The sequence below is a fragment of the Argentina anserina genome, chromosome 4 (assembly GCF_933775445.1).
Source record: "Argentina anserina chromosome 4, drPotAnse1.1, whole genome shotgun sequence".
NCBI classification, from domain to species: domain Eukaryota; kingdom Viridiplantae; phylum Streptophyta; class Magnoliopsida; order Rosales; family Rosaceae; genus Argentina; species Argentina anserina.
In genome coordinates, this window is record NC_065875.1 from 3775721 (window position 1) to 3790000 (window position 14280).

General features: G+C 35.9%; 1 protein-coding gene across 25 annotated transcripts in view; it reads left to right on the forward strand.

The window, feature by feature from the left end:
- The first annotated feature begins 3613 nt into the window (after nucleotides 1-3613).
- Nucleotides 3614-14280, forward strand: part of LOC126790171 (myosin-10-like) — a 37946-nt gene continuing 27279 nt past the window's right edge. For 2 of the 25 annotated variants that reach the window (XR_007671691.1, XR_007671690.1), the window contains exons 1-17: nucleotides 3614-3763; nucleotides 3894-4005; nucleotides 5826-5907; nucleotides 6055-6213; nucleotides 6357-6475; nucleotides 6588-6704; nucleotides 7445-7524; nucleotides 8219-8289; nucleotides 8380-8479; nucleotides 8621-8677; nucleotides 8960-9412; nucleotides 9489-9595; nucleotides 9828-9955; nucleotides 10113-10215; nucleotides 10324-10495; nucleotides 10594-10725; nucleotides 10825-10934. Coding sequence is in view for 1 of the 25 variants with exons in the window: in XM_050516326.1 (XP_050372283.1) it covers nucleotides 5881-5907; nucleotides 6055-6213; nucleotides 6357-6475; nucleotides 6588-6687 (405 nt within the window). In the remaining 24 variants the exon portion in view is untranslated. Of the gene's footprint in view, nucleotides 3764-3893; nucleotides 4006-5825; nucleotides 5908-6054; nucleotides 6214-6356; nucleotides 6476-6587; nucleotides 6705-6788; nucleotides 6804-7431; nucleotides 7525-8218; nucleotides 8290-8379; nucleotides 8525-8620; nucleotides 8678-8959; nucleotides 9413-9488; nucleotides 9596-9827; nucleotides 9993-10112; nucleotides 10216-10323; nucleotides 10496-10593; nucleotides 10726-10824; nucleotides 10935-13714; nucleotides 13888-14280 lie in introns of those variants that run through there. The other 23 variants (XR_007671678.1, XR_007671686.1, XR_007671685.1 and 20 more) reach the window with 23 other exon arrangements.

Here is a 14280-nt window from a genome sequence, read left to right on the forward strand (position 1 = left end):
ATACAAACCGAAAATAGATGTTTTATGAAAAAACCCTAATATATGCATTCATGATGAGTTTAACTCTTCTTCCATGAAAATTGAAGCAAACTACCACTAGGTTATCATTGTAATTACAACAACTCATGCAAAACAATATATATTCTTAAAAACTATATATCCATAAATATTTCAGCCGTAGATTTAGTGAAAAATAAATCTCAATCGTAGATTTTTGTTAAATTTATAATTTTTGGACTTTGACATGTTTAATTTATGACTTTCTACTTGGTATTTTGGTTGAAGTTGTACAAAATTTTGTATTTATGTTGTTATTTGCTATTACTTATTTGGATTGAGCCTTTAAATTTTTGGGCCATAAACATATTAGTAGAAGCTCATTACTAACCGTATCAACCGTACTAATTAGTTGGTATACTAACGTTATTGGTTGGTTTAAATGGTATATTTTTCATACCAATTATATGTTGGTTGGTACATGGTATTAGAAAAATGAGGTTGGTATACCTACCAATACACTCCCAATGAGAATTATTGCTTCGTTATAAAATATGGTGTCTCTGTTAGTGTTCCTGTGTTTTGGTTATTGACTTATTGTTTTGGTGTTTTAGTTATTAAAAATGTAAAAGGTAATGATTACTGAAATACATGTAATGAGTTTTTTTGTCTATCCGACTCTGCCCTTCTCTTTCACCCAGAAAGAGGCTCAGTGGGTGAGTTCATGTTCACCGAGCGCGCGGACATTATGGTAATTATGCATTTGCCCTTCGTTTGCAAAAGCCTCTATCTATTTCTTTTCCGTTTTCTATCATCCCTTTACTTCTATATTGAGTTCCGATCCCTTGTTCTTAGTGTGAAGCCGGTAGCAAAGGAAGTGGCAGCAGTGCTTTATATAACTGCTATAGGATACCAACTGTAAATACTGATTTTTTTAAGGTTCAAGATTCAAGAATGTCTTATATAGCAACGTAGAAATATTGATTAGAATTATATTTGATTTGGGAAACTGTAACAAAGTAGATTGAGGTACAGAACCATATAGCTGCTCATATTAAAATCTTGCGGAAATGACACAAATGAACCTTACTTATTTCTTGATCATACTTAAGACTATTGTGTGGGAGTCTTAAATCATGTAAATGTTAGATCAATTTTGGACATATCACATATTATATGATTATTATGTTTAATGTCATAATCTATTTCTACATGGAAACAAAGATAGTATCAAATCTAGTTCCTAATGATTTCGTGTATTATATCATTATGGTAAGGAATCCTAATTTAAGTCTAGAAGCAAGACTACAAATCAGTATTGAATCAGGAATCTAAATAAGATGACTTAACTTACAAGATGTCTTTAATGGAATGACTCTTAAGGGTTAAAGATTCTCTATATATAGATGGAAAACGTCACTGTTATCACTACGAGTTATTTGCGTAAGTTTCTGTCCATTGAGAAAGCAGAGAGTAGTGACTAACAGAAGACTTTGTCTAGCACCTTGTGAATTCGGATTAAGGCACAATGGATCATGGTGTCGTCGTTCATGAAGATGGTAAGTTAATCTCATTCACTAAGTTAACGATTAGTTGTTATGCATATGATTTTTTGTTTTGTACTCATATCATGTAATTTAATTTACAGTAAATGTATATAAGTTTGCTGCATCAGAGTTTCGGTAACTGGGTGAGAGCCGTTCTTTGTACATTTGGAGTTGGGCTGTTCTCTTCCACTAACCTCCTCCTTTCATGGTACCAATCTATCATAGTTCAGCAGAAATGAAGGATGCCAAACTTCTCAGTTATGCTTCTCAGATACTATTCTAGGTGCCTTATGTTTCATAAAGTAGACTGAGTACGTGCATGTCTGGAATGTGTATATCTCTACAAACATAGGACTGATTTGCATGATTCTGATGTTCGAAGGGCCTTTTGTTTTTTTTGCATTCTAATTGTTCTCTTGCATATTGACTCACTGCTATCTATTCAATCTGCCGGAAAACAAACATAGTGGGCCGTTCGTTATTGGGGAGTCTCGGCAACAACAATTGTCTGGTGATTGAGCGCATCACATGAGATGACATACAACACATTCTTGTCACAGGTCAGAATTTAGACATCTTTTCTCTTATAATGAGTTGGTAATGCTCACAGTGGATATTAAGGGGGTAGGTTCATTGGATTATTTCGAAGTTAAGGATCAAGTCTTATCAACCTCGATTGATCTTGATGTAACTTTCTTACTGGATGTTCCATATCATTATTTTTGTTAGTGGTGGTGTTTTTGGGCACCAATGGCCTGAATCCGAAATATTTAGGGTGTAGGGAGTTGACAGTTATTAGTAACCTTGCGTCACTACTATTTATAGAGTTGAGAAGGGTAAAAAAAATATGCTTTACATAATTCAGAGTTTCTTGTAATCATGTGGTGCTACAATGTTAGTTTTAAAGGATCAGGAAAAGAGTTATTTTTGGGAGGCTTAAATGGAGGTCTGGTGCGGCTTCGGAGTGCGATGCGTTAGTAGTGTGGCATTGATATCTAAGTCCATGAGTTGTGATGGGAGTGAGGTCAAGTTTGATGACTGTTGTATTGGTTGACAAGCAGGGGCAGCCAATTGGGACTAGAGTATTTGGACCTGTTCTACATGAGTTGAGGAAGAAAAAGCATGTTAAGATTCTTAAGTTTGGCAGAGCACAATACTTTCCTGCGGCTCGTATAATTGCATGATAATGCTGATATTTTATAGTAATTTTTTTCAGTTTTATTTTGCATTTCAGTTGGCATTAGCACTTGATAATGCTGATATTTTGTAGTAAATCACTTAGAGATACTAAGGTGGACCTCAAAACTGATTATGTTATTTTTCTACATTATTTATCCTAATTAATCTTGTTTGTATGAAATGAATGGCAAAGAGTTCCCTCATTTTTGATATAGTTACTCATTTTCGTGAATATTTTTGTTTTCTTATGTAGTTGAAAATGATTAACATAGGAAGCTAGTCGATTTGGTTGGAACTAAAATTTAAAAATGATTGCAACTTTGGCTTCAAAGTGTTCTCATAGTACGTTTATAATTAGATTTAGAAAAATAGTTATGGTGAATTGTGGAATTAATTGGTTCAAATAAATTAATCTTGTAAACAATGATATATATACTGACGAACAAAGCATACAATCTCACATATTCATTATTAGATACTTACATTCCAATAGGACCGAAAGAATTTTAGAGATACCCTTGATTCAAGGAAATACACCACATTTTTATATTTCTTAGCAATAAGATTGTCCCGTGTATTTATATAAAATAATGTCAAAGGGTCCACTAAATCAAATTGATGAGTAATCGCGAATAAAAGACCCAGAATTGTCAATCCGTGTGTGAATTAGAGATCAGATGGTAGTGCCTGTAAATTTTCATTGATTTCAACTTAAGGTTAACATAGTAAAAAAGAGAGTTAACAATTGACTTGAGATTTGTGTTGAACAGATGGACACGTGTTGAATTTTCATTGGCCAGAGAGAGACTTGAACGAAGCTTCTAGGAGTCGTGGTTAGCCGTTGCATTCAGGTTTGAAACTAAATAAAGGAAGCAAATTGCTCCAATTACAGAAACGAGACTCCTTTCAATTTTGAATTCCAAGCTTTGCCTCTCTCTCTCTCTCTCTCTCTCTCTCTCTCCAATTTTGAATTCAAAATTGTTAAGGGGTTTCCTTCCGCCGCTCACCACCGCCGTGGTCCGCCTCACCACCACCACAAGGTAAAATCGTCAAAAGCTTTCCCCTTTCCTTCTCTTATGGTTTTGATTCAATTGAAGCCCACACGATTTTTGATTAATCTTCTTCGGTTCATATCTATGATTTTGATTCTGCTTTTCATTTCAATTTCAGATTCATATATTGGCGGCGGCAGGTCTCGAGTGTTCAATTGGTATGCGGTTGATGATTATTTTGTGTGATATGATCTTTATTGGGCGCTTCGGTTTGGTTTCAGTGAATTAAGGTGTGTTGAAAACCCTAGAGTTACGAGTGAAATTTTGATCATTGTTCTGTGCTATTGATACTGAAATTGTTGCCGTTTGATACTGTCGGTTGATTGTGAAATTTTGATCATTGTTCTATGCTATTGTATATCCTGATGGAATTGGTCCCTAAAAGGTTTGCCTATAAGATTTAATAAACCTTAATGTGGAAACATGTTGCCAGTGAATTTTGATCACAGAAATTGTTGCCTTATCGGTTTACGTTAAAGAAACTGTTGATATGTGGGATGCGCAATGGTCCCGGTAAATGCCATGAATTGTGTCAAGGTTGTTGGCTGATTGTATTCTAATGAGGGTATCTAAATGTCCCCAAAGAAATTGTTGTTGTGTGTGGGATGCGCAATGGTCCCGATAAATACCATGAATTGTGTCAAGGTTGTTGGCTGATTGTATTCTAATGAGGGTATCTAAATGTCCCCAAAGAAATTGTTGTTGTGTGTGGGATGCGCAATGGTCCCAATAAATACCTTGACACATGAAATCAATATGAGGGTATCTAAATGTGCCGAAAGAAATTGTTGCTGTGTGTGGGATGCGCAATGATCCCAGTAAATACCATGAATTGTTTCAAGGTTGTTGCCTGATTGAATCCTAATGAGGGTATCTAAATGTCCCGAAAGAAATTGTCCTCGTGTGTGGGATGCATAATGGTTTGGTAAATACCATGAATTGTGTCAAGGTTGTTGCCTAATCGAGAATCCTAATGAGGGTATCCGAATGTCTGGAAAGAAATTGTTGTTGTGTGTGGAATGCGCAATGGTCCTAGTAAATACCATGAATTGTTTCAAGGTTGTTGCCTGATTGAATCCTAATGAGGGTATCTAAATGTCCCCAAAGAAATTGTCCTCGTGTGTGGGATGCATAATGGTTTGGTAAATACCATGAATTGTGTCAAGGTTGTTGCCTAATCGAGAATCCTAATGAGGGTATCCGAATGTCTGGAAAGAAATTGTTGTTGTGTGTGGAATGCGCAATGGTCCTAGTAAATAACATGAATTGTGTCAAGGTTCTTGCCCGATCGAATCCGAATAAGGGTATTCGAAAGTCTCAAAAAGACTGTAATAAGAATTGGTCCCTGAAAGTTGTCTATGTGATTTAAACCATTTTGCAAACTTGCCCAAGTGATTTTTATGCCCAACTTGATGCACTACTGTTGCCATTTGATCCCATCGGAATGAGGGCATTTGAAAGTTTTGAAAATGGTTCCTAAAGGTTGCCTATGAGATATAAATCATTCTGGAAAGTGGAAAGATGTTGCCATATTAATTTTTTAGTCCTGTGGATTATATTGTTTATAAATTAAGGCTTATGGGTCTCTTAGATATTAATTCTTGGCTTGGTTGCTGGGCTTTGTTGGTTTTTGTTTGTAAATTGGTGCATATCAGTTGAATTCAGTTAGTAGCGCTATTTGTTGCATCTCTTTTCCTCGGTAATTCAGTGCTTTCATTGGAATGAGGGGGTATATGAATGTCTGAAAAAGACTAGTCGGAATCGGTTCTTGAAAGATTGCCTATGTGATTTTTTGCACAATTTGAGCACTAATGTTGCTATATGATCCCATTGGGATGACTGCATTTGAAAGTTTCAAAATTGGTTCATATGAGATATATAGTATTCTAGAAAGTGGAAACATGTTGTCTACGATTTTTTAGCCCTGTGGATTGTATTGTTTCTGAATTAAGGCTTCTGGTCAATTAGATGTTCAACTTTCTTGGTTTGGTTGCTGGGTTGATTAAAAACTAAAACCGAGTTTGCTTTGTTGGTTTTTGTTTATAAATAGGTGCATCTCGGTTCAATTCAGTTAATAGTGCTACCTGTTGTATCTCGTTTGCTTGATGACTCCGATAGGTGTGCAGGTTCAGGTAGATGTGATGAAACTCTTGCAGGCATACGTTTCTTCTGCATAAATTTGACATAGAGTTTTTACTGTTTGACATTGCAATTAAGTATGTGCTGTCAGATTTTACCTTTATATTTTACAATATTGAGCTGACTAAGATCTATTGCAGGCTTTGTTAAATTCAACTGGTCTATCACAAGAAACTAAACCACCAAGTACAAAAGAAGGTGAACCTGCAACGACAAGAGCTGAACAAGCTCCTGTGGGACATCCAGTTGCTGGTGATCAGATGTCCAACAACCTTGTTTCTGACAATGAGAAGCTGAAGGTAAATGTCCTTAATCTGTTGCAACTTTTTCTCAAAAATGCTTTCTGATATATATCTATATAAGTAAAATTCTATGGTTGCATTCCTGAGTATTCTCTGTAAGTTTTTTCTCCATATCTTTGAGTTGGCTTTGATCCTTGCAGGCTTTGGTAAATTCACTGGAAAAGAAGATTGAGGAAACAAGCAGGCTTAGTGAAGAAAGATTGAAGCAGGCTACAGTCGCCGAGTCTAAGATAATTGAATTGAAGAGTACCATGCAGAGGTCCTTAATTAAATCTTCGCTTCTGTCATATATAGACTAGGAGGCATTCTTGATATCAATTCTAATTACTATAATCAGACCAGCCTATAATATTTACTTTGGCGATCTTCAGACTCGACGAAAAACTCTCCGACATTCAAACCGAGGACCGAGTTTTACGGCAGAATTCGTTGCGCATGTCACCTTCTCAAATGACATCTCTGAACATTTAGCAGCTGCAACAGCTCAGGTAGAAATGGCATAGTTTGTTTCACACATTGGTCATTTCAAGAACATTCATTTGAGATTTAATTCCCCCTCCCATATAATGCAGGTCGATGGTCTTCATGTAAGTTAATTATAGAAAGCAAGAGTGGTTTACAATATTTAAATCCACTGTTATATCTTTGATCATAAAGTGAGGGTTTTACATTATATTGGAACCTCAAAAAAATTTGGGACTTAAATTAAGCTTTCATTCTTAATATTATCTTATCATATGACCAGTAATATAATTTTTATATGTATCTTAATAATCTTACGAAGAACTGTTATATATGTTTGTATTTTGTTTGAAAGTGATATCGATATGAGCATGGAAACTAATAAAAAGTTATTTGTTAGTATACTTGGTGGATATCTTGTCCACCCGTGTATGTAATATGTGTATTGCAAGGCCGTGTTGCAATTTAGATCAAAATTCCCTGCAATGCATTTTGTTGTACCTTCTCCAACGGATTTTTAGAACTTCAAAAAAGCCTCCTATTCTGACATCATTTTTTGGAAGGATGGCCTCGGGAATAACAAATTTCATTCATCTCAAGTTTCAAAAATAGTCCTTTTGATAGTTCGTCTAATATGTATCTTTTTTACTGTGCATGATGTAATTCAGTTCATGGTTCATAGGGATTTCGATCTTTTTATGCCAATCTTTCCGTTGGTGATTCTGATCTTGTGCGCCTGGTTTTCCTTTTAAGCACCAATTTACAGCATATGTAGAGTAGATATATGGAATTATCCAAGACAATTTGAAGAAGGAATTATCTCTTCATCTTTCTTCTTGTGTCCAGGTACAACCTATTTTTAATTTTTGCTATTGGGTGTTTTACAAGACTTACTGGTTCACTTTCTTAGAACTCTGATTATTGCTTTCTGAATTTTTGAGATGACTTTAGCTAAATTTGCTTTAGATCTTCTTTGAACAATAGGCCATTTTCCTACATCATAGTGTAGAAACATTCCTTCCATGTTATTTCTTTGAACGATTGTTTATATTCTTTACATATTTTTAAGTTATTTGGATGATGGTTTTGTGAATTAACTCAGCCAATTGTAATCAAATGAGGCATTTCATAAGTACTGGTGACATGTTTTCTTATTTAGGCGCCCAAAACATCAAAAGACAGTATTAGTTCTTCAGCTAATCATAGTGTAGAAACATTCCTTCCATGTTATTTCTTTGAACGATTGTTTATATTCTTTACATATTTTTAAGTTATTTGGATGATGGTTTTGTGAATTAACTCAGCCAATTGTAATCAAATGAGGCATTTCATAAGTACTGGTGACATGTTTTCTTATTTAGGCGCCCAAAACATCAAAAGACAGTATTAGTTCTTCAGCTAATCCTTGGAATGCTGTTGTTGCAAGTCTTGATGGCTTTCTCTCTACAATGAAAGAAAATTGTTTATGAAATTTTACTTTCTACAATTTTATATTATCCTTTTGTGATATGTACTGATCTGATAGTCAATCCTGTTTCAGGTGCCTCAAGTTCTTGTGCAGAAGATACTTACTCAAAATTTCACATATATCAATGTACAGATTTTCAATAGGTGAGCTGCTGTACTGGCTTTATCAATAACATATTATAATGAACGACTGGGTTAACTAATGGCTGCCTTGTCGTTCAATTTATGCTACAGTCTCCTCCTTCAGAAAGAGTTCTGTACATTCAGCAACGGGAATTATGTGAAGAATGGGTTAGCTGAGTTGGAACTGTGGTGTAACCTAGCAAAGGAAGAGGTACTCTTAGTTTGCAGTGTCATCACCAAAACGGGCTAGTTTTCAGTAATCTACTTCCCAGCTGTCGCCGTTGAATATAGCACTTGTTGTTTCTTGTGATTTGTTTTGATCAATTTTATATGATGTTGCATCTCACTGCAGTATGCTGGCTCATCATGGGATGAACTCAAATGTCTTAGGCAGGCTGTAGGATTCCTGGTATGTTTCTTCAGCTGTGTTTTCATGGTTCTTATTGCTAGATTTTGTAGTTAAACTAGAAGGATTCCAGTCTCTAGACCTTGCCAATTTGAATTAGTCTTAGAAAAGCATCAATATTCTGAAGCCGTTTTGCACAAAACTATTGGAGACTCGGCATAGGTGTACGTTGTGATTCCATTTTTCTGAAAATTGGTAGTATTGAAGCTTAGAACTCTTCTATTATTCACTTTAATTTAATTAATAGCTAGTTATTTAATCTGAGTACTCGTTTCTTCTCTGCAGGTTCTGCATGAAAAGTCTAGAATCTCCTATGATGAACTCACAAATGACCTGTGCCCTGTTAAGCTTTTCTCTCTGTAATCCTAGCTGTTGAAATGTATTTTAGGACCTTTTGTGACTGAGATCATCTTGTTCTTGGTGATCCTTAGTCTTCTATCTTTGCACATGCCAAATATACTTGATTATTGATTGGTTATGGTGGCCTATATTTATGGTTCTGTCTCCAGGTCTTGAGTGTTTGGCAGCTTCATAGAATATTTACGTTGTTTTGGGATGATGTTGACAATGAACCAAGTGTATCCCTTGATGTGAGTTGCTTGAGAAATGTGAATTTGTCTTCAAACTTCTTACTTCAATATTTTGACTATTCTGTAGGTCATTTCCAGCATGAGTTTTGTAATGATAGATGATTCCAGCAATGAAGATAGCAACAATTATTCATTGGATGATACTCAGGTTACAGTTCCTTATCTCTTTTTAAGGGAACTAAACTAATGTTTGAACTCCCTCTAATTATCGTTTATGGATGCAGCATTCCCTATTCAGTGATTTATCTACTACCATGCACAACCAGACATTCCCAGATATAAAACCTCCAGCGGAGCTTTTGGAGAATTCAGCCTTCCAATTTTTACAAGAGTAAGGCTGTTATATCTCTACAGTTCACTTTTTCTCACCGTGCCTGGTGCACAGTTTGGCAATGAGTCACTGAAACTCCTACTCTTTCAACTCCATTGGTATTTCTGTGCTGCACATCTGGTTCAAAATTCCCCCCTCTGCACGTGTCTTTCTCGTAACATTGATTCTCCTGGGTGTAATAAGATTCATGATATAAAGGTTTATCTTTCTGATGTATGCTTTTCATCTTCAGATACCCGGTGGCACCATTGCTTTTCTAGATGAGGTTTCGTATGCAATCGGATATATATAAAGTTTAATGAGGTTTGGTATGCTTTTCATCTTCAGATACCCGGTGGCATCATTGCTTTTCTAGATGAGGTTTGGTATGCAATCGGATATATATAAAGTTTCATGTGTAACCCTCCCCCCTCTCATCTCCCTCCCGAGTTTGAAGGCATCAACCAGTTGATTATTTGGATTATGATTACGTTTCCTTAGCTACTGTTTGTGACAAAGCTATTGGTACTTTTTGTAGCATGTTCCCCAGATCTACACATGAGACGTTGTCAAAAAAGCTTTATCAAACTTTTAAGGACCATAAACTATGCTTACTTCACCATATGCCATTATGCTGTGAGGTAATTCAAGAACTCATATAACTATGCTGGTTATGTAATATGTATATCTTGCAAGGAGAAACCAGGAGTTTGCTAAATAAATATTTCATTGGTAACTTTTGTTTTCAGGTTACGTATCAAACAAAGTATTTCATATAGTAAGAACAAAGATTATGTTGTTGCTGAGTTTTAAGCGCTCTTGAGTGCATCAGACTGCCCTTTTGTTTCAGGCTTCTTCACTCTTTTACCCGAAGATTCTGCTAAGTCATTAAAATTCTCATCAATAGGTTCTCAATTCCAGGTCCCTTTCTGTTCTAAGTTTCTCAATATGCATATTTAAAGTGATATTTTTTGGATTTATGATGTTTTACTTTTTATTTATGTGGTCTTTTTGTACAGCAACAACTACAATCTTTGCTTGAAACACTAGGTTCCATTGAGCCTCACTACATACGTTGTGTGAAGCCAAATAATTAACTTAAGTCAGCCATTTTTGAGAATAATGATCTTTTGAATCAGCTTAGCTGTGGGGTAAGCTTATTATCGCAGTCCATTCATTACTATTGACCATACCAGTTACATTTGTTACAAAATTAACAAAATCTGATATTAATTTTTATTATATTGCAGGGAATTATGGAGGCAATTAGGATTAGTTGTGCTGGATTTCCCACTAGAAAGACATTTGCTGATTTTGCTACTCGTTTTGGCATCCTCGCACCTGAGGTTCTAAAAGGAAGGTAGTTCCATCTCTCTCTCTCTCTCTCTCTGTAATATCGGGAATGTGGTGCTAATATATTGCAGTTGTGCAACAATTATCAATGAATTACATGTGCACTGTCTATCTCTCAGTATATATCATGTTCTGAAACAAATGATTACTGACCTCACTAAAATATATGCACTATTATTGTGGAAGAGATGTGGATCATAATGCGGAATCAACTATAGTAGGTTTGTAGAGTTGTTGTTTCCTAATAGTGTTTGGGTTCTATGGCTACCGAGAAAAACATATGCGGGTTGGGAGGAGTTATGGGATGAAATATGATTTTTGTCTATCACCTTAAGATTCAGTATCTTTTTAGTCTCATGATCTATTTGGCAAAGTGATTAAGAGCAGCTGTTCTAATTATGTCACAATATTGTGGATCATTATGCGGGTCTAAAATGTTCAATTGGTTTGCGGTTTGATCATTATTCTATGTGATATGATCTCGATTGGGCTCTTCGATTTTTGTCGGAATATTAAGGTGCGTTGAAAACCCTAGAATTACGTGTGAAAAGTTTGATCATTATTCTGTTGCCGTTTGATCCTATTGGTTGTGAAAGTTTTGAAAAGATTTGACAGAGATTGGTCTCTAAAAGTTTTGCCTATAAGATTTAAAAAACCACAGTGTGAAGCAAGTTGCCAGTGATTTTTTGCCCATTTTGAATACTGAAATAGTTGCCTTATCGGTTTACTTTAAAGAAATTGTTGATGTGTGATGCGCAATGGTCTCGGTAAATACCTTAAATTGTGTTAAGGTGCCTAATCGTATCCTCATGAGGGTATTTGAATGTCCCAAAAGAAATTGTTGATATGTGGGATGCGCAATGGTCCCGGTAAATACCTTAAATTGTGTTAAGGTGCCTAATCGTATCCTCATGAGGGTAATTGAATGTCCCGAAAGAAATTGTTGTTGTGTGGGATGCGCAATGATCCCAGTAAATACAATTAATTGTGTCAAGGTTGCCTGATCTCATCCTAATGGGAGGAAATGAAAGTCTCGAAATTAAAGGAATTGTTGCTATGTGGGATGCGCAATGGTCCCAGTAAATACAATTAATTGTGTCAAGGTTGCTTGATCTCATCCTAATGAGGGGATTTGAAAGTCTCGAAATTAAAGAATTTGTTGTTGTGTGTGGGATGCACAATGGTCCCGCTATATACAATTAATTGTGTCAGGTTGCCTGATCGAATCCTAATGAGGATATCTGAATGTCCCGAAAGAAATTGTTGCTGTGTGTGGGATGTGCAATGGTCCCAGTAAATACCGTGAATTGTGTTAAGGTTGCCTGATCATCCGAATGAGAGTATTTGAATGTCCCGAAAGAAATTGTTGTTGTGTGTGGGATACGCAATGGTCCCAGTAAATACCATGAATTGTGTTAAGGATGTCTGAGCATCCGAATGAGGGTATTCGAAAGTCTCAAAAAGACTAATCAGAATCGGTCCCTCAAAAGTTGCCTATGTGTGTGGGATGCACAATGGTCCCGGTATATACAATTAATTGTGTCAGGTTGCCTGATCGAATCCTAATGAGGATATCTGAATGTCCCGAAAGAAATTGTTGCTGTGTGTGGGATGTGCAATGGTCCCAGTAAATACCGTGAATTGTGTTAAGGTTGCCTGATCATCCGAATGAGAGTATTTGAATGTCCCGAAAGAAATTGTTGATGTGTGTGGGATGTGCAATGGTCCCAGTAAATACCATGAATTGTGTTAAGGATGCCTGAGCATCCGAATGAGGGTATTCGAAAGTCTCAAAAAGACTAATCAGAATCGGTCCCTCAAAAGTTGCCTATGTGATTTAAAGCATTTTGCAAGCATGCTCAATTGTTTTTTGTGCCCAACTTGATGCACTACCTTTGCAATTTGATCCCATTGGAATGAGGGCATTTGGAAGTTTCAAAAATGGTTCCTAAAGGTTGCCTATGAGATAGAAAGCATTCTGAAAGTGGAAAGATGTTGCCATATTAATTTTTTTAACTTGTTGGTTATATTGTTTCTGAATTAAGCCTTATGGGTCTCTTAGATGTTCAACTTTCTTGGCTTGGTTGCTGGGAATGATTAAAATTTAAAAACTGAGTTTGCGTTGGTTTTTGTTTGTAAATAGGTCCATTTCAGTTGAATTCAGTTAGTTGTGCTATTTTTTGCATGTCTTTTGCTCGGTAATTCAGTGTTTTCATTGGAATGAGGGTGTGTGAAAGTTTCAAAAAGACTAGTCGGACTTGGTTCCTGGAAGGTTGCACATGTGATTTTTTGTGCAACAATACAAGCACTAATGTTTCTATTTGATCCCATTGGGATGATTGTATATGAAAGTTTCAAAATTGGTTCCTAAAAGTTTCAAAATTGGTTCCAATGAGATAAAATATTCTAGAAAGTGGAAACATGTTGTCTACGATTTTTCAGCCCTGTGGATTGTATTGTTTCTTGGTTTGGTTGTTGGGATGGTTAAAAACGAAAACTGAGTTTGCTTTGTTGGCTTTTGTTTGTAAATAGATGCATATCGGTTGAATTCAGTTAATAGTGCTACCAGTTATATCTCATTTGCTTGATGACTCAGAGTTTTCATGCTTAATGTTCCATAGTTAACACGTCCTGTTGTTGATTCACTAATTATGTAAACTTGCCCGGATACTATTGTCATTGTTTTTTAGCAGTTTTGATATCCTGCCCACATTCCAGTTTTTGCATCTGTTCTAGCTTTGAAATATTTCTAATATGAATCAATGGTTCAATTGTTCCCTTCAATAGGTAGTTGGACTATTACGTAAGCAATTCAAACTTAAGTGTGAAGCTTTTTTGAAATTGCAACCAACCTGAGCAAGGGTTCACTTTCAAGCTCAAGTTAGCTGATGGAAATCATGGGATCGAATCAACTGGACATCTACGCACTACTGTTGTCATTTGATCTCATCGGAATGAAGGTATTTGAAAGTTTTGAAATTGGTATCTAAAAGGTTGATTATGCGATTCAATTATTTAAAGCATTCCAGAAACACGTTGCCATTGATTTTCTGCCCAACGTGAATACTCAATTTGTTGAAATTTGTCCCTAAAAGTTTGCTTATGCCAAAGAATTCTGGACCTAGTTCCCATATTGATTTTTTACCCAACTTGAATAGTGGAATTGTTGCTTTGTCAGTTTATCTTAGAAAGATTGTTGCTACATGGATGCACCATGAATATGTATCTGAGACCTTTGTAAAGAGATGTCCTTTGTTTCTTTGACAGTTAGACTTGAGTTCCTTTTTGGGTCCTGAGCTGGTTTGAGTTGTAAACTCTTATGTCGATGGGAATGCATTTAAAATCAAGATCAC